This window comes from Camelina sativa, chromosome 20, assembly GCF_000633955.1.
Source record: "Camelina sativa cultivar DH55 chromosome 20, Cs, whole genome shotgun sequence".
Taxonomy (NCBI): Eukaryota; Viridiplantae; Streptophyta; class Magnoliopsida; order Brassicales; family Brassicaceae; genus Camelina; species Camelina sativa.
In genome coordinates this window covers 18,655,784-18,677,379 of record NC_025704.1, presented here as the reverse complement: position 1 = coordinate 18,677,379, position 21,596 = coordinate 18,655,784, and the positions used below count along the sequence as shown (strand labels likewise).

The window sequence follows — 21,596 nt, the reverse complement described above, 5'->3', positions numbered from 1 at the left end:
TTTATGGATGGTTAAATATTTTCAGGTTTACTTGAGGTTTTAATCAGATCACAAAAGCATAGAAGCTTCCACCACGAAGACGAAGAACCAAGTGAGAAGAGTTGACTCCTTCTGAATGTTGTAATCAGCTAGAGTCCGACCATCCTCTCAAGCTGTTTCCCAGCGAAGAAGGTTCGTTTGTGTCGATGTAAAACCTCAGTTTCTCCCTTTCAATTTGTTACAATTTTCACCCAGAATCATTCGATTGAAGTCTTTAGATTTGGGATTGAATCGTTCGTTGCTTCGATTAGAAACACCTAATTTTAGGAACCTTATGTTTGAATTTGGATATGTAGAGAATGGCTACAGCTACGTATCCGCCTGCTCCTCCATATTACAGACTCTACAAGGATTACTCAGAAAACCCTAACTCTGCTCCTGAACCTCCTCCTCCCATTGAAGGCACTTACGTTTGTTTCGGAGGCAACTATACTGTGAGTTTCCCCTTCACATTTCCCCCCTCTTTAATCTTCTTCTTCATCTTTATGGGGTTTTTTTTTTAACATTTTCCAAACTTTTGGTGGTGTGTTAGACAGAGGATGTGCTTCCAAGCTTAGAAGAACAAGGAGTGCCTCAACTTTATCCCAAGGATTCAAATGTTGTTGGTATGTTGTAATGTCATTCTATGGCTTTTGCCTAATCCCCCAAATTTTTTGAAATTTTTTATCTTTGCGATAGTAGATTACAAGAAGGAACTCAGGTCGCTGAATAGAGAACTTCAGTTACATATATTGGAGCTTGCTGATGTTCTTGTTGATAGACCTTCTCAATATGCAAAGAGGATTGGTGACATTTCTTCAATCTTCAAGAATTTGCATCACCTTCTCAATTCCTTGAGGCCTCACCAAGTATGGGAAGATCTCTTCTTCTTTCAAATTTAATCTCATCTTTTTTTGTTGCTTATCTTTTACTTTGTTGTCTAGGCGAGAGCTACGCTTATTCATATTATGGAACTTCAAATTCAACAGAGAAAGCAAGCTGTGGAGGACATTAAGAGGTTTGTTTGTATATGCTTTCTGCTTAATGTTGTGCCAATATCATCAATCTGATAAAGATTCCCTCAGAAGCTTGTTGGTTTCTAGTTCTTATGGGTCTGTTTGATGTTTTTGGTTGTGTGTGCAGGAGGAGAGAAGAAGCACAACGACTTCTCAAGGATGCTTTCGTCACTTTAGATGGACAATAGAGTATTGTTTGTTTCCTTTTACCCATGTCCTTTATTGACCCTGTAAACTGATTTTGATTGTTGACACCACACCATGTTTAGCATGGCAATCGACAATTATAATGTATGTAAGCTACAAACAAAAAAACATCTCAGTTCCGTTGTTTTGAGGAGCTGCATTTCGCCGAAAGACATATGGGTAAATTGTACTCGATGGTGCGTGCACCTCGCAATTTATATTTATTTACTTTTCTCATTGGAAGAAAACATTTGGCTGCCAAATTTCGTTATGAAGTTAGTGTCAAACGATTAATTTTATTGAAGACTTCGGTGGGAAAACTTCCTAATCATATTTCTTACATATTATAACTCAAAATTGAAAAGAAAAAAAAAAACCTGTTGTGATGTTCCAAAGGATCAGGTACTCGTAAATAGGGTTGTAAATTGGTTTGTCCATAACCAAATGGGCATGTCCATTTGGACACATACAATTTATGGTCATTTATGTGTCAAGACCGAAATACACCCACACCCAAATATGTCCAAACCAAATAGGACCATGACCAATTGGTCTGTCCATTGGTTGCAGATTGAAGCAAAATTCATAATCTCATAAACTCATAATTATAAAGCTAAAGATTTATAAACTCATAATTATAAAGCTAAAGATTTATAAATTCATAATACACTCATAATAAACTTATAATACTCATAAATACACGAAGAAAGAGAGAAGCGGCGAAATAAAAAAAAAAAATATCCCCCAAATAGTAAAAACCCTAATTTTTTAGGATTATTGGACAGTGCACGTCCAAACTAGTTTAGACCATATATAAATGGGTTAAATTGGTTTTAGGCCCATTTGACCGTTTTAAATTTGGTAATAACCAAAACTAGTCCAAATTAATTTGGACCGGACAGCCCATGGTTTTAGAGACCAATTGACATCTCTACTCGTAAATCATGGTTGAAAATAAAACTGAAGGATTGTGGTGATGTGGTGGATGTGTGTGAATGTCACACCATATATATTTTTGCTTGTGGTAACATAATATATGAAAATATATTTTTACTCATTTTAATCGTAAACGAAGTATAACTAGCCCAAAAAGACCAGACTTGATAATTTAACATGTTTTCTGAAAATATCTCTCCACAAGTATTTTAAATGAAAAAGTAGAGAATTTTATAATCTTTTTTAAAAAAGGTAAATATTAGAGAATATTATCAGCTAAAGGAGTCCCAATAGAATCGATGACTTCGTTACTAGTACTATATTACACATGAAGTTGCATCGATTCCCTCTCCCCCTTTGCTTCGTCTTCCTCTTTCTTCTTTCTCTCCAATGGATTTAGGAACAGAGAATATCAAAACAGACACAAGACAAGAAGATCAGAGACATATTGTTTTTGAAGATTACCCTGAACCTCTTAGATACACCGTAAGCTCGATCATTTTTCTTACATATATAATAATCAATTTATTTCTTCTTCTTCTTCTTCTTCAAGATTTATTAATTTTTTTCTTCTTGTTTTTGTTTTAGACATGGGTTTTGAGAGTTTCTATCCATTGCGAAGGATGCAAGAGAAAAATCAAGAAAATATTAAGCAAAATCGATGGTAATTAATATTATCTCTTCCAGTGATCTCTTCATATATATGTGTGTTACGTTCATCATTTTTGTTTTATTCTCTTTACTAATAATCATGTTATGGCTAAAATGATTTCTTAGGAGTATATACAACAAATATCGACGTGAAGCAACAAAAAGTAACGGTGATGGGAAACGTAGAGCCGGAGGTTTTAATCAAGAAGATCATGAAAGCCGGTAGACACGCCGAGCTATGGCCTACGTCAATGGAGAACAACATTAACAACGATTGTAATAATTATCAGAGAGAGAGGAAAGCAAAAGATGAAAAAACCAGTGGAGATGAGGACGACGAAAACAACAACAACAGCGGCGGAGACGGCGGAGGTGGTGGTGGTGGAGGAGGAGGAAACTGTGATCAGGTGAAACAAGTTGTGACGTTTGTAAACGGACAACCTCAACCTCAAGGAGATGGAGCTCCGAAGAAGAAGAAGAAAAAGAAAAAGAAGAAGAAAAGCTCAGGCAACACGACGGTGGTGATTGAAGGTGGCGGTGGCGGACCTGGTGGTGGTGGTCCGCCGCAAAACGATGGACCGCCAGAGACAGTGATATACTCTGCTCCACCAGATCATCACATAATTCACGGACCTCCTCAATATCATCAGCAGAATCCGTATCCGACGGTTCATAGTCCTCCACGTCACCATCCACAACAAATGTATGGTCCAGGACCGCCGCCTCCTTCGTTTTATCACACCCAGCAGACTCAAACGGCGCCGTCTTATACGGTGAGCTACAACACGGCACACGGGCCGAGTAACGGTGGGAACGAGACGGCGTCGTATTACGCGGCTACTCCTATCCATCCGACGTCGTATTATTCTTATGAGTACGTGGACACGGGATACGAATCTCCACCGCCCGAGTTTTATTCGTATAGATCTCAGCCGTCGGAGTCGTTTGAGGCACTCAGCGAAGGCAATCCAAACTCTTGTTGCGTTATGTGATTTTGATTGGTTTAGGTTTTTCAAAAGCAAATTGACGTAATTAGGCTTCAAGTGGTCATCTTGTAAAATGCCGAACGTTGTGTTATTAGAGGGGCATTTACGTAAACAACCACAGTAGTTAAAATTAAATTAAATATTTACTTTGAATAAAGGTATTCGGCAGAATGAAATTTTACATATTATAAACACATATAAATTAAAAAAAAAGAAAAAAAAAACACATATAAATTTCGTATTTAAGTAAATATATTCTTGTAAAATAATAAGAAACTGTACATTAATGGAAAATAAATCTTTTCATGGACATAAAATACGATTCTCTAGCTGATAATATTCCATAACCCAAACAAAGTCATCACTAATGCAAAAAAAAAAAAACAATTATTGAAAATGACATATATTGTAAGAAAATTAATGTGTAGAGACGTCTAATAATGTGTAGAGACGTCTAATAATAGTAAAATTAAGATTCTACAAAACTTGTAGTCTTTTTTTCTTTTTGGGAAAGACAAAACTTGTAGAAAACATGCGGTATTTTTCTGTATAAATTTATTGTGAAATGGTGAAGTGAGGTACTAGTTTGGAATATCATACTATATTTTGGGTGCAAAATTTAGAATAAAATTGAGAAGAATAATTGGACTTGGGAGAGGAATAAATCTTTAAAGGAAAAAGAGAGATTTTTAAGCTGAAAGGGAATAAGAATAAACGATAAAGCAAGATAAAAATTTGTGGGTTATGAGATGTTGCTTTCAAGCAGAATTCAGAAAGCATATTTGATGGCAAAGAATATGTAAATAGTGTCCCTTAGGATTCGAATTGTTATATTGGTCTTACATGTTTTAGTTTAACACAAACTTTTGTCCTAATAATAAACAATTAAACAACTGACATGTGAAATTATAATCGTTACATATATTACACAGACGTAATTAAAACATTTACAGTGATTCCTTAGTTCTTTAATAAAGGGTTAAGATAGAACCGACCGAAGAGAATCTGATTCTAGTTATTAAAACCAAAATTCAGGATAAGTCGATAACGCATTTAGAAGAGAACAGAGAAAGTTATGACAATAAGTCATCTCTTATGTGTTTTATGCCCAAGATTGCATAAAAGGATGGAAACAAATGGTGACTACGTACGACGTCATAATTACAAACTAGATTAACAAAGAGAGCAGCAATCCTTAGTGTGTGTATAATAATAATAGATCTTGTAAAGATGAAACGGAAGTCGGATATATTTTTTAAATGAGACAGAAGCCTTCTACGAAGAGTTCAAGAGCAGATCGATGGCTACTTGTGAATTTCGTATTTGGGTCCAATCAAATCTAATCCAAGTACCAAATTGATTAATTGTAGGACAAGGTGAAAGTCTGAATAATTCTCTTGATTTATTCATCATACTTACAAGAGTATATAAAGAGATGTTAGTTACAACAGTGTGAGATCATCCTAGATTACAGCAATTAATATCTCTCTGTTACAAAACTGAATAAGAATATTTGGCATATTCTTTCACAAGGATCTAGTGATATGGCCTACGACGGTTATAGTGTATTCAATCTATTTAGTATTTACTGTGCGAATGATAAGGAGGCCACGAAATCCAAAGCTTTGCAATGATCTAAAGGGTCGAGAAACAGGAGATGCTATATCGTACGTACTGGAGGAAAATTAGAAGAAGACAATCGCGCACAAAAAAGCAATAAGTTCCAAGACTCAAGCCAAAATCATTACTTCAGTATGAGAGATAATCTTTCAGAAAACAAAAAGGACAAGAAATTTAAAGACAGCTTAAAGATCTTAGTTTTGTTTGGCTTCGACCTTCTTCTTCTGCCACAGCCTGTCAACACCACTGTCTGCATCTCCCTGCAATCAAATACATCGTTAATTAAATTAACAGTCTCGAGAGAAAGATTAGCTATATTAGAGTGTTTGTCTAGGAGGAGGAGGAGGATGTTCTATCTTAATCTCCTAAAGGAAGGTAATCCTAAAGCTAACAAATCGGAAAGATGCAATCTCATAAATAAACAAAGTCGACATGAACAGGAAGCAGGAGAACAAGTATTGACGAATTGAGAACACAAGAATACATAAGACTATAGGTAAAAGTGTGTTGTCACAAACCTGGGCACGGACGAAACCGCATAGAGCAAAGGTGGTGAATTGTCCAGTGTAGACGCCATCAGCATCTAAATGACCAATGTTGAGCTGCACAGAGGCATGATCCTTGGATGTGATCAACCGGTTAGTAGCAGAGCTGTATAAGTCAATCAAACAAACAAAAACCAATCTTTCTTAGTTTTGTTTTAGCTCTATGAGAGACCTAAGAATCAATCAATAACATCGACCAAAACTGAAGAAAAAAATGTTCAATTACCATTTCCTAGGAATGTAGAGCTCTGTGACTTGACCCTCTTCGTTTTGCATCTTGAAGATTAGCTTGACGAATAGACGAATCTAAATCCAAAGACTAGAAAACATAACATCTTATGTTAGGCAGGCTACTAGTCCATCTAAGGGATTCAAAACCACAACGATCCAGCATTTCAAAGAAGTTACACTAAAACAGAATAAGAGCAACCAAACCCAACAAAAAAAAAAAAAAAAAAAAAANCTATGTGATTTATAGCACTCTAGAGCTCTAGGGTTTACCAAAACCACAGATTCACTATCATGACCCTTAATGATTCTATCCCTAATCATCAGCGAAACTATACATCGGCTAAATCCGCGTGAAATGTATAGAGAATCACAGAAATTTTATAAATCGAGGGTACGAAAACTACGATTCGAACAGTTTCCACAAAGAAGATTTCTTTACACATAAACAGATCGTAAAAAACGAGAATACAATGGCGTAGAAACGAAATCAGAGAAAGGAGATGATGAAGTAAAAGAGGGAGATAGACTAGTTTACCTCTGAGGCGGAGAAGCGAAAAGCAAGTGCGGCAACGGGAGAGAAACGATGGAGGAGACATAGCGTTTATACTTAGGGTTACCAAAAACCCTAAATTTTCTTATGGGCTTAGGAGGCCCATGTTGCTAGCTTCCTTAAAATGGCCTGTTATGACTTAATTAGCTTTGCCTTGTTTTGTTTCGACTTCCGAGGTTTGTGTAGTATAAGTAAACTAGTGAACATGTCATTTTTCTTTTTCTTTTTCTTTCGACCCGCATTTATTAAAAATTTAGCAATCCATAAAGCCAAATTAGATCCACACTAATTGCGGATATACATTGGCGTTACATGCTAACTTATTCGTTTTTTTCTTACATTTGTTCGATGAGAAATGAAAGAAAAAAAAAAAAAAAAAAAAAAAACGTTTTTCTTGTTTCTTTCAACTTCCTCTAAGTATGTATCATGAAAAAAAATGCTAATATTCTATATTTAAAAAAAAAAAAAAAATGCTAATACTCTTTCGGTGAAGCAAGTCACTGTTGGTTTATTTGAACTTGGTCACTAGACACTGTTGGTTTATTTGTCTAAGATAAGCATAAACAAACAACCAAACCAAACTTCTAGAAGTTTGATTGTTGATTTTGAAGTTTTGCATTTCATCTCTGCATGTTTGTATTGTCAAATATCAATTCACTTTTCTTTGTATATAGAAAAAAAGTATAATTAACTTATGCCTAACTAAATACAGAACTATCGCTTGCTAACCTCAAAATCCAGTGCAGTTGGACTTTGACGCTCCATATCGTTTGAGGAGACAGACAAAGTCAAACATGATACAGTTTGTTCCTTTATGCCACTTTCTTAAAAGGTGGAAAAATACAAGATTCTCCATATCTTTGACTTTGGTACTCTAATTTGTTTTGCCTTGGTCAAAATTGTGTCGGTAAATAATTTGTTTGTGTCTATGGGAGTTTTAACAAGACCAAGAAAAGAAAAAGAGATTACGCAATTGCTGAATGTAAATAACTATCAAATCGTCGTTGTACTCTTTTAAATTCCAATTATAAACTAAATTCTCCTAATTATTTTCTGGTTCTTCTGAACATATCATAACGTCACATTTTAATCATTACTCAATAATCATATACAATGTTTTCTCATTAGTTCGTTAACATTCTGTACATTGATATTAAATTATTAATAGATTGCATTAAGAAACTTCTTTTATGAAGAACATTAGAGTATGTAAGAAACAAAGACAAAAAAAAAAAAAAAAAAAAAAANATAATCATTGGTTAAGTGGACAGTTGGTATTTGGGCAAATGGCTAACGCGCAAAGTGATCTGTGTGATTAAACCCATTTTGTTTGTAACGACGGTAGCATCGCATGTTATGCGCCGCGTCTCTTCTGTACTGACGCCAATTATTAACGTCAATCTTTCAAATTTTAAAGATTAGGTTATACGACAATTATACAAAGAAAAAAGACAAGCTATTCGTAACTCTCTGATTGATGTAGATTCCAATTTTTTTTTTTTTTTTTAAAAGGTTGATGTGTATGGATTTTCAACTGGAGTCAAAATCCCAACTCTGGCCGAGCCCAAATACAACCACCACGACTCAACCATCCGGTGGACTTTGATTAACAAATTAATACACACACACGTAACATATATGATACAATAATGCACATATGTTTACACACATACATATAGACATTATAAGTATTTCTTTATAAATAAATGTAGATATTTACATAGAATTCCGTTTACTTGGGCCTTTTAAAAAAAGAAAAGTAAATGTCAAGACTAGTGGAGTAGTGACGATCGTGAAGTTACGTAGGTGCCGGTGTTTGGGAGGAGTGATCTACACGTCTTCAACTTTGTTTTTAAAGAAATATGAGCGGAAGGCCCGCGTACCAATAGTTCTAATTTAAACGGTTATTCATCAAACGTCGGTCGGTGTAGGGTGGATGATGCCGTCTCCCTTTCTCATGCTTCGTAGTTCCTCTAGCTAGTTGCCTAGTTCATACAATTTCATCATTTGTCCGGCCGATGGAGATATATAAAGGTTTTGTGCCTTTTTGAATACAAACCAACCAGAACAATCCCCGTATATGGTTCTACTACGTAGTAAATAGTTCTGCCATTATCTACATTGTCGGCTGTTTTACCAAAATTGAAGCACTCACCGTTTTTTTGCATTTTAACACTAGTGATCTTATTCTTTACACGTTTTTGTAGCATTTTATAGAATACTTCTAATTTGATAAGAAATTATGAAACTGCTAATTATTATGTTTTGGAACATGCATGTCTATATAGTGTTGACGAAAGCTATATATTATATATATATATATATATCTCACCACTCGTCAATTAACTAGAGCAATTGTATTATATGATGCTCACTAATTTACTTATGCTATTGTATTCATCATAAAATTTAAACTAGTCTATTAAAGCCAAACCACTAACAGAAAATATATAAAAAACAATTAACCCCCTTGATCCATTACATTTAATATATATATATATATACCTTTTAAATTGAAGTTTAACTTTTGAAATATTACAGGTTTAACCTATGAAATATTACATATCGAATGCTACAAGTCAACTTTTGAATTGTTTATAAGAAAACATACCGAATAAAAAGTATAACTTAAATATCAAAATCATACACGTATCAAAACCAAAAGTGATGGTGTTTCCGTAAATATTATTGATTTATAAGAGCCTAAAGACCACAGCTAGCTAGAGCCTTGTTGTCTTCAGCTGTAAAACTCAAAGACGACAAAGAGTTTGACAAACCTCTGATTCAGTCAGAAGGTTTTGTAAGGAAAAATGGTGAACTCTCGTATAATCTACGTCGTCGTTACGATTCTCTTGATCGTGACCGTGGCCGTTGAAGCAGGTGGATACGAAGACTCTTTGGGGTTCGTGGTGCGAACCGGAACCTCTTCTGAATGCAAAGGATCAATCGCGGACTGTATAGCCGAAGATGAAGAGTTCGAATTCGATTCTGAGATCAGCAGGCGCATTTTAGCTTCCAAGAAGTACGTAAGCTACGGTGCAATGAGGAAGAACAATGTTCCTTGTTCTCGACGCGGTGCGTCTTACTACAACTGTAAACGCGGCGCTCAGGCTAACCCTTACAGCCGCGGATGCAGCAAAATCACGAGGTGCAGACGTTAAATTGGAATTTACTGTTTTACCTTTCTCGTTCCTGTCCTCTTTTTTTTTTTACCTTGTTCGTTTTTTTTTTTTTTTTTTTTTTTTTTTTTTTTTTTTTTTTTTTTTTTTTTTTTTTTTTTTTTTTTTTTTTTTTTTTTTTTTTTTTNTGTTTGGATATATTTTATACATATGTATGTAATTTACTTCACTTGTGGAGATTTTGGTTTCATTGTCATTTGTTAAACAAAGTCTCGTTATAAATTATACATACAGATGCGTGTATTTATGAAGATGCTCTTCGTTATTACATGTACATGAGTCGGAAAGAATTATTAAAAGCAGAATTGTGTCGTTTCTTTGTTTGGTTGTCGGTGGCATGTTGGTTTATCTCATTATCTGGTAAACATGGGGGGCCATATCAGGGCCTAACACCAAACATGAATAAAGAAAATTATTTCATGGTCATATTAATTTAATCAATTACTCATGTATTTATAAACATAAATCGAGATATATATATATATATATATATATTACATATGTGTAGTTTTTTTAAATTACATGTTAAGTTGATATGAGAATATATACTTTTCTCTTATAAAAAAAAAATGTAAAACGAAACCTAAGTTTAAGAATCCACAATATTTTAAGGATATACAAAATAAAAATTAGTATATAAAATTCATGTAAAAAATACCAAAAAACATTTATATTGAATCGAACAGATATATATGTATTTGGATTATAGTATTATGCTAAAGCCCGGGTTGAAATTCATTTTATTTATATTGTAATTTTTATATAAAATCTAATTTATGTGATTGTTTTTAAAAGTTTTTTGAATAAAACATTATGCAATAAAATCATATACTAAATATGATGGCTTGAAAAAAGAGACATATTTTGTAGGTTTTATATGTTAATGATTCTAGATAAACCTGTGCTATAACAATGGTTAATTTTATTTTATACAAAATTTTGTATATTTTATATTTTAAAATAAAATTTTAATTTCTTGTATTAGTTTATGTATGTGAAGTTATTTCAACAATGTATATTCTACATCATGATTTTAATGTCATTATAAGACATAATTTTGTAAATTTGGTTTTTAAAAAGCGAATTATTATATTATGAGTAATTTAATATATTATTATACTTTTTGTTTTAATATTCTTGAATTTTTGAAATTCTTTCATATTATAGTGACATATTACTCACATTGCTATAACAAATCATTTTAGAGTGTTTACAGTTTCGAACTTTTATATCAAGTTTCAATATTTTAAAAATATTTCAAAATAAAATATTTAAAATTTATTATATTATATAAAATTATATAATTAAAAAAAATATGAAATTAAATTTAAATATTGAAATTTTGACTCGTTACTCAGTAATTTTTTTAATTCAATAGATATTATTTAAAAAAATATTACTAAAGCTTAAATATTTTATAAATTGAACAATTTATATTTGTTTTTAAAAATTCAACTTATGGTATATCTGGAAATAAAACTATTTTTTAGTTATAATAAATAATATGATAATTTATTTGTTTCACAAAATAGACTCATATATAAAAATGAGAGGTGAAGTATAATGATAATTAACAAATTAATATGTTAATTTAGATATCAAAAGATTTTAATATGAATAATTCAATAAAAGAAATTAATATGGTAAGTTAGATGATATCAAATGATTTTTTAGAATATTTTTTTTAAGATTTTCGTAAATAGATTAAAGTTGCACCCACTATTTAACTTGTAACTAGTTAATCTATCAATTAATATATAACCTATTTGTAACCAACTTATTAAAATTATAAAGTCTACAAAACAATGTTGTGTACTTCCGTTTTATTATAAAGGGGATTTGTATATTTGCGTGAGATGTTTTGTAATAAGATACTTTTTACTCGTTCGAAATCTTTTTTTTTTTTTTTCGTTTTGGATCATAATAAGATTTGTTTTGGTATTTTTCACAACATTAATTAGTTCTAAAATGACAGAACGTAAATTTAAAATCTTTCAATCTTGTTGCAGATTATTAGACTACTATAACCAAAGTTGTGTTTGATAAAACTGATTGAAAATATGATAATGAAAACGATGGCTCTCTCCTTCCCCCCTGACACTCTTTAGTGACATCGATAGGGAAGTCTCGAATACCACTATCGCGAGGCAAAACCGAAAGCTTTTCAGGACTCTTATGATTTTACCTTTAAAAATATATAATTATATTTTGTTATATTAATTTTAAACCGACGCGATGTAGAAGACATTATCTATTTTGTTAGGAAGTCAACATAGAATTTGATGATCATTGTTATTTTGTTTTTATTTTTATTTTGGCAAGGTTACAACCTATAGGTTAAACTCATATATAACCAACCCCTACATATTTTTTTTTTAACACGAAAATTGCATTAATTATGAAGAGTTGTTATAGAGTTGTAAATAGCCTGGATACAAACTGGAATAGTTAAATAAATTCTTCGGTCTGTTGCTGCATTATTTTGATCTTTAGCTAGCTTATCCGCAAGAGTATTTGCTTCGCGTGCAGTCCACTTAAATTCAACGGATTCAAAACATGATGCCCATTCTTTGATCTCTTCAAGCCAATTGTATATGTCAAACCGAGTTTTATTCTCATGTAAGTATTGAACCAAAAACTGACTGTCACCTTCAAAGATCACCTTTCTATATCCACTCAGCCATGACTGTTGCATTGCAAGGCAGAGACTTTGGCATTCAGCTTCAAGGGCTGTCGATACTATCATTCCAGTCTGTTGGCCCGCTTCTTTAAAACCACCTCTATCATCTCGGATTAACCAGGCAGCAGTTGCTCGTCGGTTACCATCTAAAAAGCTTCCATCATAATTACACTTAACCCAATCCATTGGAGGTTTCTTCCATATTTGACTCTGTGAACGTTGAAAAGCTCCATGGTTGTTAACAGTGACTTGAGACTGGTTGTGTGACTGATTGGAACCTAAAGATACCCATTCCTCTGTCTCCTGTTTTGCTTCTCTAAGATCACTTTGCCAACTCTTGTTCAGGTTCTGGAAAGTTAACTTATTCCTGCTTGTCCATAGTTTCCACAGTATCCAAAATGGAAGATGCGATTGTCGATCATAAATTCTACGGTGTTTGTGGAAATCAAAGATCCTTCTTATCTTAACTTCAACAGAGCTGCAGGGTCAAATAGGCAATGGATTGGAATAGCTGAAGCACGCCATATTTGTTGTGCGTGTGGACACGTGAAAAAGAGATGTTCTGTGGTTTCTATCTCTATAGTACAACGTTTGCAGTAGTCATCTGATGATATATGTCTCCGATCTAGTTCAGCTCCTGTAGCCAAAGCATTTGAAAGTAGACGCCATAAGAAGTGTTTAAACTTTGGTGGAGTTCTAATTCTCCAGATTTCACTCTTGAGCAAAGGATCTCCGTCTGGTGGACGAACATCAACAGGTAGATCCGGATGATGAGTAGCAAGCCAATAACCTGATTTCACAGTATATAAACCATTTTTTGTATAGTGCCATCCTAGATAATCATTGTGTTGCCACCTACTAGTCTTGATTGATAGGATCGTAGTAACATCGTCTACATGGACTCTGTTTTGTACCAATGGAACATTCCAGCCACTTTTATCAGGAAGTAAGAGATCTTCTATAGTAGGGGTGTCGTCCAAAAGGTTATAGGAGCTTTCCGTGGTGGCCGTGGGGGGGGGGGGGAATAGGAAGCCAAGGATCTGTCCAGGTTTGTATTTGATGTCCATCACCAACAATGTACCGTAAACCTTTCCTTAGTAAATCTCGTCCAAGTAGAATTGACTGCCAACCGAAAGAAGGCTGAACTCCCCTGTTGGCATTGAGGATACACGAATTTGTAAAATATCTTCCTCTCATAACACGCGACAGCAGACTATTGGGGTTTTGTAGGATTCTCCAGGCTTGTTTCGCTAATAACGCCTCATTGAATTTCTCTATATCTCGAAAGCCAAGTCCTCCCTCCTTTTTTGAATATTTCATACGGTCCCATGCTACCCAGTGTGTTGCCTTTCCTTGTTGTTGAGAGTTCCACCAGTAGTGTGCGATTACTCTTTCAATATCTTCACAAATACCTTTAGGGAGTTTAAAACAATTCATGGTATAGACTGGCATGGCAATTGCAATGGCTTTCAGAAGAATCTCCTTACCACCTTGGGAGAGGAATTTGTTACTCCAGCCTTTTGTCTTACCCCGAACATTCTCGATAATGTATTGGAAAAGTTCAATCTTCTTGCGTCCAAACTGTTCTGGAAGCCCCAAATATTTACCACAACCTCCCTCATTGTGTATTTGCAGGAACCGTCTTAACCGTGTTTTGGTTGATTCACTAACCCTGTTTCCAAACGTTATGGCTGATTTCCTGACATTTACTTGCTGTCCTGATGCTCTCTCATATTGTGTTAGGATTTCTTTGATTGCCATGCAGGAGCCTAGGTTAGCTTGGCAGAAGAACAGAGAGTCATCAGCAAATAGAAGGTGAGTGATTGGAGGACTACCATTACTGATCTTGATTCCTCGAATTTCTTCTTTCCGCTCAGCTCTCTTCATCAAATGGCTCAGAACTTCAGCGCAGAGAATAAAAAGGTATGGTGATAGCGGATCACCTTGGCGTATTCCTCTCTCAGGTTGAATAAAGCCTTGGGGATTACCATTGATGTTAACCGAGAAAGTTGGTGTACGAACACATGTCATAATCCATTGAATCCACTTAGTATCAAACCAAAATCTGAACATCGTTTCTTGTAAGAAATCCCACTCCAATCTATCATAGGCCTTCGTGATGTCCGTCTTGATTGCTAGAAAAGAGTTTGCACATCGCCGTTTAACTTTGAGGGCATGAATAAGTTCATGTGCTATGAGCACATTGTCTGTAATGACTCTTCCTGGTATAAAGGCTGCTTGTTCTTCAGATATGATGGCATTCAGTTGCTCTTTGAGTCTTGATACCAAGATTTTGGATATGATTTTGTAGCTAACATTGCAGAGAGCTATCAGCCTGAATTCACTCATATGTCGGGCACCTTCTGTTTTTGGAATTAGGCAGATATTAGTATGGTTGAGTGATGTATCAAAAGCCCCGTTGGTGAAAAACTCATTGACCTCATGAATGATTGCTCAAAAATGTTGTCTCCCAAAAATGTTGATAAAAACCTCCAGTAAACCCATCAGGTCCAGGAGCTTTTGTGGCTCCTATAGCAAATATCGCACTCTGTATTTCCTCTTCAGTAACAGGTTTCATAAGATCTTCATTCATCTCTGTTGTTACTCTGGATTCGAAGTCATGGAAAACGTGATAGTGGTTGTTCTTTGGTGACAATTCACTCTTGAAGAGATTGGTGAAATATTGCTGTGCTACAGAGCCTATATCTGAATCTCCGCAGTGCTCATTTCCCATATCATCAAGAATAGAATATAATCTGTTCCTGGCCGTATGACTCTTGGCAGTAGCAAAGAAATACTTTGTGTTACGGTCTCCAGAGGACATCTATTGTTTTCTACTCTTAACTCGCCAAAATTCTTCCTCATTTGCATAAGCAGACGATAATTTCTGTCGAAGATTCTGTATTTGTCGTGTCAGAGCTCTATCAGAATGTGCTTTGTCTATCAGCGATTTCAGAACTGTGATCTCCTCTCTTGAATTTGATCTGTTGCAGCGTTTCCATTGAGATATTGCTTTTCTACAAGCTCGCAACCTGTTACTTAAGTTGGTAATATTCCCCTGGTTACTACGGTTCCAACCTTGGTTCACTACTGCACTAAACCCATCTCTATTTGACAATCTATTGTCATAATAAAACTGACCTCTCCTGGGGTTAAAATCATTAGTTATGGTGGTGATAACCGGTCTATGATCACTCTCAATGAGCTCCAAAAATTCAGTATGAGAAGCTGGAAATTGGGCTAGCCATTCATTATTGGCCATTGTTCTATCTAGACAGCATGCTACATCATGTGAATAGCGTTTGCCTGACCATGAGAAAGGATCACCATGATGTTTCAAATCATGAAAGTCACAAGCCTGAATCATATTTCTAAACTCTGCAAAAGAACTCTCAGGACGAGCAGGGCCACCTCTCTTTTCATGGTTACCCCTGATTTCATTAAAATCTCCTATAGTCATCCATGGACCAGTTCTATTTACTGCAATTCTCTCCAATCTTTCCCAAATCAAGTGTCTAAGAGATGGATTTGGATTGCCATATACACAAGACAAATAGAAACCAAATCCATTAATTTTAACATAAGTGTCTACAAGATTTGGGGATTGAAAAAGAACTGAAACATAAATATTACTATGCCATAGAAGAGCTATGCCACCACTTAAACCTACAGGGGGAACTGTTACTACACGGTCATACCCTAACTCAGCACACACAGACCTGACTGCATCATCTCCTTGCTTTGTTTCCATTAGGCATATGATGTCTGGAGAATAAATTTTCTTAATCTCCTTGAGACGTCGAACTGCGAGGTCATTGCCCAGTCCTCTACAGTTCCAAGCGGTTGTCCTCGTGGGGGAAATGGTGGTTCAGGGCCCACCGCGCCTCCTTCAAGTCGTTGGGGAGATAAGTTGTCTCCCGAGATGGTCGCATAGTCTCCAACATCCATGCGTGCAGAGCTTTCTGGCCTTTCTGTGTACTCAAGATAATCTTCTCGCTTACGCTTACCATTTGCCTTCGAGTCTTCAGCAGTTAGGATCTTCGAGTGTTGTTGGTTGTGAGCATTAGGAGGCTCATTCATTGTGTGATTGCCAGGGTCAACATCATCATGTTGGGGGTCTTCATCATTGATAGCTTCCTCTTGGACTTCAACATTTTGCATTAGCTCATTTCTTTGGTCAGCTTCGACTTGTTCCTCCTCATCTAACTCACGGATATCACAGCCCCATGTGGATGACCAACAGGTGGGAAACCTTCATCATCATCAGGGTCTTCATGAGGTTCATCTCCTCCATTTTGCAAGATACACGCTCCAGTATCATGAGTTAACATACCACAAACTTCGCAGAAGCCACGGAGCCTTTCAAATCTGAATCGCAGGAGAGTATTGACACCAGTGCAGAATTGGAAATGCCTCTGGAACTGGAGAGGGAGATGAATATCCCAATGAATCTGTACTCGTACAAACTCCACACGAGCAGCCGCTTTAGCATCATAGTCCACATCCATGAGGTTACCAATTGAACGACCAATGTAGGAAATGACCTCACGATTAAGATACTGAAAGGGGATGCCACGGATTTGAATCCAGAAGGGAATGAAATCCATTAGAGGTGGATTGTCATTCGGGAACCATCGCTGAAGAACCAGCATACGATCATTGAAGGCCCAAGGACCGCGGCGGAGAACCAATTCAAGTTCTTCTTCAGTCGGGAAGATGAATTGGAAGTTATTGCCAGCCACAATTCGGCCATGAATCAATCCAGCCTGACCCCAGATTCGAGGCATCGATGCAATGATAGAGCGTAGGTTTTGACGACAAGGCATGACAGGACGACCCATGAGGATGAACCGGGTTTCCGCCGCTGCAACAGCAACAACATCCGCCAGAATTGCAACAGGGGCATCATCCGCTCCCAAATTGATGTCTTGGACCGCTCTTCTCAGATTATCAGCCATAAGAAAAAAACACTGTAATAACGGAGTGGGAAGGTTGTAATTGCTGATATCGGGATAGAATTGTGTATCTTGTGATGATCTCTCAGGAGGCTTTTATAGAGATAGGTTCGAGTAATAACCGTCCCATGAGCATCATGAAGATAAAAGTGCTTCGTGGAGATAACCACCATCGAGACGTGGAGGAACTGCTCCACGACGCCGGCGCAACTGTCACAAACCGCTCTCCAGGGGACGGATTTGAAATTCGAAAACCAGAAAATAACCGTCTGAAAAATCGCATTCTCAATCGCCCTTTCTCTCATTTTTGAAAAATTAACCCCTACATATTTTAATATGATATTCACAGTTTTTCAAAAAAAAAAAAAAAAAAAAAAAAAAAAAAAAAAAAACAAGATGATAAGATCGTACTTTAGTGGGTCGGGCCTTAGTACCTCTTAACGGGTTTCTTTAATGGGCTACAATAAATGAAATAAAGAAGATACGCATTTGATTGCTTGTCCGGTTGTCCCTAATTAATGGCTTCTTTGATTAACGAAAAATCAAATTTGCTCACTCTACCTAACTGTCTTTTTCTCTCTATTCTCCAATTTCAAAGATAAATGTGGATTCACCAAAGAATCAGAGGAAGGACGCGACGATGGTGAATTCGTACATACCTCTTCGTTTCACCATTTTCTTCTCCTTCTCCATCGCAGCAGCTTCGTCCTTCAAACTCCATTCCCTTTCCCATACTCCGTCGTCGTTGCCAAAAGCCACCGCCGACGATCTTATCTCTGTTCTCGGACCATCCTACGCCGCGTCGTCCCTCAACCCAATCGTATCTCGAGATATCAAATCGTGTCTCAGATTCCTCGTCCCTTTCAAACTGGATAAACCTAAACCCGAATTCGGACGATGTTCGCTTCGCACTGGACTCTGTTCAGGTAAAATCGAAGCCGTTGAGAGGCTGAGCAAGGTTGAAGAGGAGAATTCTCTTATCTGGTGGCCACCGGAGCCGATTCTGGAGCTTGCTCGTCTCGCTGTTGATTCCGGTGGTGATCCCGGTTCAATCCAGCGAACTCTCGATCCCAAAATGATCCCGGTTTGTTCTTTGTTCGTTAGATTGTGGATATTGTCGTTGAATTGAATTGGTTTAAACTCGGTTTACGTGCTGTAGGTTCCTAATGTTGAACGATCAAGAAAAGATAAATGTCAGCTCACAAGAACTCCATATGGTCGTCACTTTATAGCAGAGGTATAAAGCTATTTTTTTGAATCAGTATTGGTGTGTTTTTTTTTTTTTAAATCTCATGATCTTATTGATGATGCTGGTGAACAGGAAGTGAACTCATATTTCGAGTTCTTGTTTCAACTAATTGAATCTAGGGGACCTAGTGTTGGCTTGAATGTGTCACTGACTAGATATGATTTGTTCCATGGTCACCTGTTTCTTGCCTCAGATACTGGACGCCTTGGGATACTGTAAGTCTTCTTTGTCTTCTTAATATGCATTACACACTTGACATATTAACAAGGAAGGATCATGTTCTGTTACTGAATTCAGTTTGAATCCCGTGTAAAGAATTGAGACCCTTTGATAGGCACTGGAATAGTAGAAGTAAGGAAGGTGGAAAACAAATTAAGGAGGTCTTTACCATTTAGTTAATTGTGGGAGCCTTTAGACTTTGGTTCGTTCTCTTTTGTTCTTATATGTAACCAACAGTTCATGATCAGTAAATAAAGAATGGTTTATGACTTATCACCCTTGTTGCAATATTTCTAGAAGTTGAACATAAGTAATGGTTTATGGAAGAAGTTTCTAGAAATATACTTACAAGGTTGAACTAGATTTTAGCTAGTGTTGTTGATCAGTATCTTTTGCTGATGGTAGGTTTCATGCTAAAGAGTATCCAGCTTATGACAAGAAAGTGTTTCCTTACAACATGGGATATTGCCAGAGAGGTAATTTGTGTTCTTGTCCATGTGACTGTGATCTTTCTTGCATTGAAATACAGAAATGGTCACATAAATTCCTTGAATCTTCAGTTTTATAATTGTAGCTTCTTTTGTGTTAGGATCTGATGTGACGTACGATGATTCAATGAACTTGAGAAATATCCTCTGGCTTGCACCGTTACCCAGCAACTCTAGTCCAGGTTGGGTTGCTCCAGGTATCATTTACTTCTCTTGTCATCTCCGAGAGTAATAAAAAAGATTTAACTTTCCTAAAAAAATCTGAACACTTTTCCTTTCATGACCTTCGGTCTGACATTCCTTTTGATTCGTACAAACACGTATCTGTGACTACTCTTGTTCATTCCAGAAATTTCTCTTGTGGTACGTTCTTTTGAATCGCGTGAAGCAACTGTAATGTTTAATTGATCCATAGGTGTACTTGTGGTGCTTGATGCACGCCCAGATGGAATCATATACCGAGATCTTATCCCTAAGTATGTTCAGTTTGTAAGAACAATATACGAAGGTTTGAACAAACTCTAAGCCGTGTCTAATCTCACTCATCCTCTATTTGCTTCATTGTATATCACATTTGATTAGACATGCACTCAAAAATCTCTTACAGAATTAGGATCTATTGTAACTTTTCTGTCTTATCTTTCTCCATCAGATGATTTGGGAACAACGGCAGTTGATGTCAATTACTTGAATGTCGGAACTACTCAGGAACCTGACTATCAGCTTTTCATGTGCTGAAACCAGTTAGACGTTGGCGATTACGCAGTTGTCTGATTCGAGAATTTGATTAAGATAAGTTACTGGCGATGGTCTAAGCTCAAGAACGTTCCAGTTGGTTGCAAATATTTAGACAGGTGTGAAGTATTGTGGGTTGCAAATAGCTTTAACAATGTGTTAGGTAATTGTATCCAAAGTGACATTGGTGATGTAAATTAATTTCATCAATAACATATTAAAGATTTATTATTTTCCTCCAGACTAACCATTTGAAACTGATGCCTGCTGGTGAAACTAACTAGTAGTATGTATGTAAAAGACAGCAGGCAGGCAGGCAAAATAAAAGTAAAAAAGCTCCGATGCCGGGAATCGAACCCGGGTCTCCTGGGTGAAAGCCAGATATCCTAACCGCTGGACGACATCGGATTTGTTGAATGAATTGGTATATATTTAGATCTAAACATAATATACAAGGAAACTACGAAATTATTATAAAGTTAAGGGGGCTCGAGTGCAAATAACTAAAAGTTTCACATTGACCTAAAACTAAAAGGAAGAGCTCGATTCATTATTTCATTCATTAGAAATCCCTCTCACTGTCAAAGAGAAGTCGAAGAAAGCAAACAGATTTCCAAGTTTCGTCGCCTCCCCCTAATCCTTCGATCTCTCTTTCTTCTTCCAATCGCTTTCTTCTTCTTGTGGAAGAGGAAGCCGATCTACCGAGTATATAGCAAGGTTTCTTCTCCTTTTGTTTTGAATATTTTGAAGTAGCCAAACTAGGGTTTTTTGTTCTGTTTTACTTTATTTGGTTCTTCCGCATCTTATGAATAGAGTTTAATCTTGTATTTTCAGGTTTATTTTTACGGATCCCTGAAGCTTCTAATCTGAGAAGATGGTAAGTTGCTTGATGGACTTAGGGTTTGTTTCTTCGTTCTGTCTTTTTTTTTTTCAATATTATTTCAAATTCTGACTCTAGCTTTTTTTTTTTTTGTTTTGTTTTGATTTGTTTAGCTTCCTCTTTCGCTCCTCAAAACTGCTCAAGGGCATCCTATGGTAAGTAAAAGTTCCATCCTTGATTATTTATTTTGTCTATTGTATTGAGCTGAGTTTGAGCTAGCACTGTTTAAATTTTAGATGTTGCGTTGAAGTGTTTATATTTTTTTTTTTTGCATTATGATAGTTGTGTGCAATTGCTTAAAAGTTTACATCTTTTTGATGATTGAATTGTTTTGGTAGCTTGTTGAGCTTAAGAATGGAGAGACCTACAATGGGCATTTGGTGAATTGTGATACTTGGATGAACATCCATCTGCGTGAAGTCATCTGTACATCAAAGGTTGTCTTTTTTTCTACTTTTGTTTGGTGATTCAT

The 21,596-nt window shown here is 36.0% G+C and overlaps 6 protein-coding genes and 1 non-coding gene across 9 annotated transcripts in view; 5 read left to right on the top strand and 2 right to left on the bottom strand.

The window, feature by feature from the left end:
• Window positions 40-1,442, top strand: LOC104771195 (mediator of RNA polymerase II transcription subunit 7a-like). Of its 3 annotated transcripts, none has more exons than XM_010495686.2 (6): window positions 40-187; window positions 336-473; window positions 572-644; window positions 718-887; window positions 963-1,036; window positions 1,162-1,442. In XM_010495686.2, exons 2-6 carry the CDS (start codon window positions 339-341, stop codon window positions 1,220-1,222), a joined length of 513 nt encoding a protein of 170 aa, XP_010493988.1. In that variant the 5' UTR covers window positions 40-187; window positions 336-338; the 3' UTR covers window positions 1,223-1,442. The 3 variants fall into 3 exon arrangements, with proteins under 3 accessions (XP_010493988.1, XP_010493987.1, XP_010493989.1); XM_010495685.2 differs by having other exon boundaries at window positions 41-171; XM_010495687.2 differs by having other exon boundaries at window positions 42-171; window positions 721-887.
• On the top strand, window positions 2,448-3,976 carry LOC104771194 (WAS/WASL-interacting protein family member 1-like). Its single transcript, XM_010495684.1, has 3 exons — window positions 2,448-2,642; window positions 2,745-2,820; window positions 2,934-3,976. The coding sequence occupies exons 1-3, from the start codon at window positions 2,547-2,549 to the stop codon at window positions 3,797-3,799; spliced, it is 1,038 nt and encodes a 345-aa protein (XP_010493986.1). The 5' UTR covers window positions 2,448-2,546; the 3' UTR covers window positions 3,800-3,976.
• On the bottom strand, window positions 5,455-6,832 carry LOC104771193 (40S ribosomal protein S21-2). Its single transcript, XM_010495683.2, has 4 exons — window positions 6,725-6,832; window positions 6,185-6,277; window positions 5,932-6,064; window positions 5,455-5,673 (listed from the first exon to the last, which is right to left on the bottom strand). The coding sequence occupies exons 2-4, from the start codon at window positions 6,232-6,234 to the stop codon at window positions 5,608-5,610; spliced, it is 249 nt and encodes an 82-aa protein (XP_010493985.1). The 5' UTR covers window positions 6,235-6,277; window positions 6,725-6,832; the 3' UTR covers window positions 5,455-5,607.
• On the top strand, window positions 9,425-9,928 carry LOC104771192 (protein RALF-like 22). Its single transcript, XM_010495682.1, has one exon. It carries the CDS (start codon window positions 9,550-9,552, stop codon window positions 9,898-9,900), a length of 351 nt encoding a protein of 116 aa, XP_010493984.1. The 5' UTR covers window positions 9,425-9,549; the 3' UTR covers window positions 9,901-9,928.
• On the top strand, window positions 18,094-20,477 carry LOC104771191. Its single transcript, XM_010495680.2, has 7 exons — window positions 18,094-18,637; window positions 18,713-18,790; window positions 18,875-19,017; window positions 19,427-19,497; window positions 19,611-19,706; window positions 19,925-20,017; window positions 20,162-20,477. Exons 1-7 carry the CDS (start codon window positions 18,194-18,196, stop codon window positions 20,245-20,247), a joined length of 1,011 nt encoding a protein of 336 aa, XP_010493982.1. The 5' UTR covers window positions 18,094-18,193; the 3' UTR covers window positions 20,248-20,477.
• Window positions 20,581-20,652, bottom strand: TRNAE-UUC. The gene has a single exon. It is a non-coding gene; the product is annotated as a tRNA-Glu (tRNA).
• The window catches only part of LOC104771190 (sm-like protein LSM4), a 2,595-nt gene continuing 1,792 nt past the window's right edge, over window positions 20,794-21,596 (top strand). The window contains exons 1-4 of the mRNA XM_010495679.2: window positions 20,794-20,961; window positions 21,079-21,121; window positions 21,238-21,279; window positions 21,463-21,561. Of these exons, the coding sequence (XP_010493981.1) occupies window positions 21,119-21,121; window positions 21,238-21,279; window positions 21,463-21,561 (144 nt within the window). The 5' untranslated portion in view covers window positions 20,794-20,961; window positions 21,079-21,118. The remainder of the gene's footprint in view (window positions 20,962-21,078; window positions 21,122-21,237; window positions 21,280-21,462; window positions 21,562-21,596) is intronic.

Bases quoted from the DNA above. Each gene is read 5' to 3' on its own strand.
- LOC104771191 (XM_010495680.2), top strand. From the start codon at position 18,194: ATGGTGAATTCGTACATACCTCTTCGTTTCACCATTTTCTTCTCCTTC. The intron at 18,638-18,712 runs GTTTGTTCTTTG...TACGTGCTGTAG, and splicing joins TCGATCCCAAAATGATCCCG to GTTCCTAATGTTGAACGATC. The intron at 19,707-19,924 runs GTATCATTTACT...ATTGATCCATAG, and splicing joins TCCAGGTTGGGTTGCTCCAG to GTGTACTTGTGGTGCTTGAT.
- LOC104771194 (XM_010495684.1), top strand. From the start codon at position 2,547: ATGGATTTAGGAACAGAGAATATCAAAACAGACACAAGACAAGAAGAT. The intron at 2,643-2,744 runs GTAAGCTCGATC...TTTTTGTTTTAG, and splicing joins CTGAACCTCTTAGATACACC to ACATGGGTTTTGAGAGTTTC. The intron at 2,821-2,933 runs GTAATTAATATT...ATGATTTCTTAG, and splicing joins AATATTAAGCAAAATCGATG to GAGTATATACAACAAATATC.
- LOC104771193 (XM_010495683.2), bottom strand. From the start codon at position 6,234: ATGCAAAACGAAGAGGGTCAAGTCACAGAGCTCTACATTCCTAGGAAA. The intron at 6,065-6,184 runs GTAATTGAACAT...TGACTTATACAG, and splicing joins CTCTACATTCCTAGGAAATG to CTCTGCTACTAACCGGTTGA. The intron at 5,674-5,931 runs GTTTGTGACAAC...ATTTGATTGCAG, and splicing joins GCGGTTTCGTCCGTGCCCAG to GGAGATGCAGACAGTGGTGT.
- LOC104771192 (XM_010495682.1), top strand. From the start codon at position 9,550: ATGGTGAACTCTCGTATAATCTACGTCGTCGTTACGATTCTCTTGATC.
- LOC104771195 (XM_010495686.2), top strand. From the start codon at position 339: ATGGCTACAGCTACGTATCCGCCTGCTCCTCCATATTACAGACTCTAC. The intron at 474-571 runs GTGAGTTTCCCC...GTGGTGTGTTAG, and splicing joins GTTTCGGAGGCAACTATACT to ACAGAGGATGTGCTTCCAAG. The intron at 1,037-1,161 runs GTTTGTTTGTAT...TTGTGTGTGCAG, and splicing joins GCTGTGGAGGACATTAAGAG to GAGGAGAGAAGAAGCACAAC.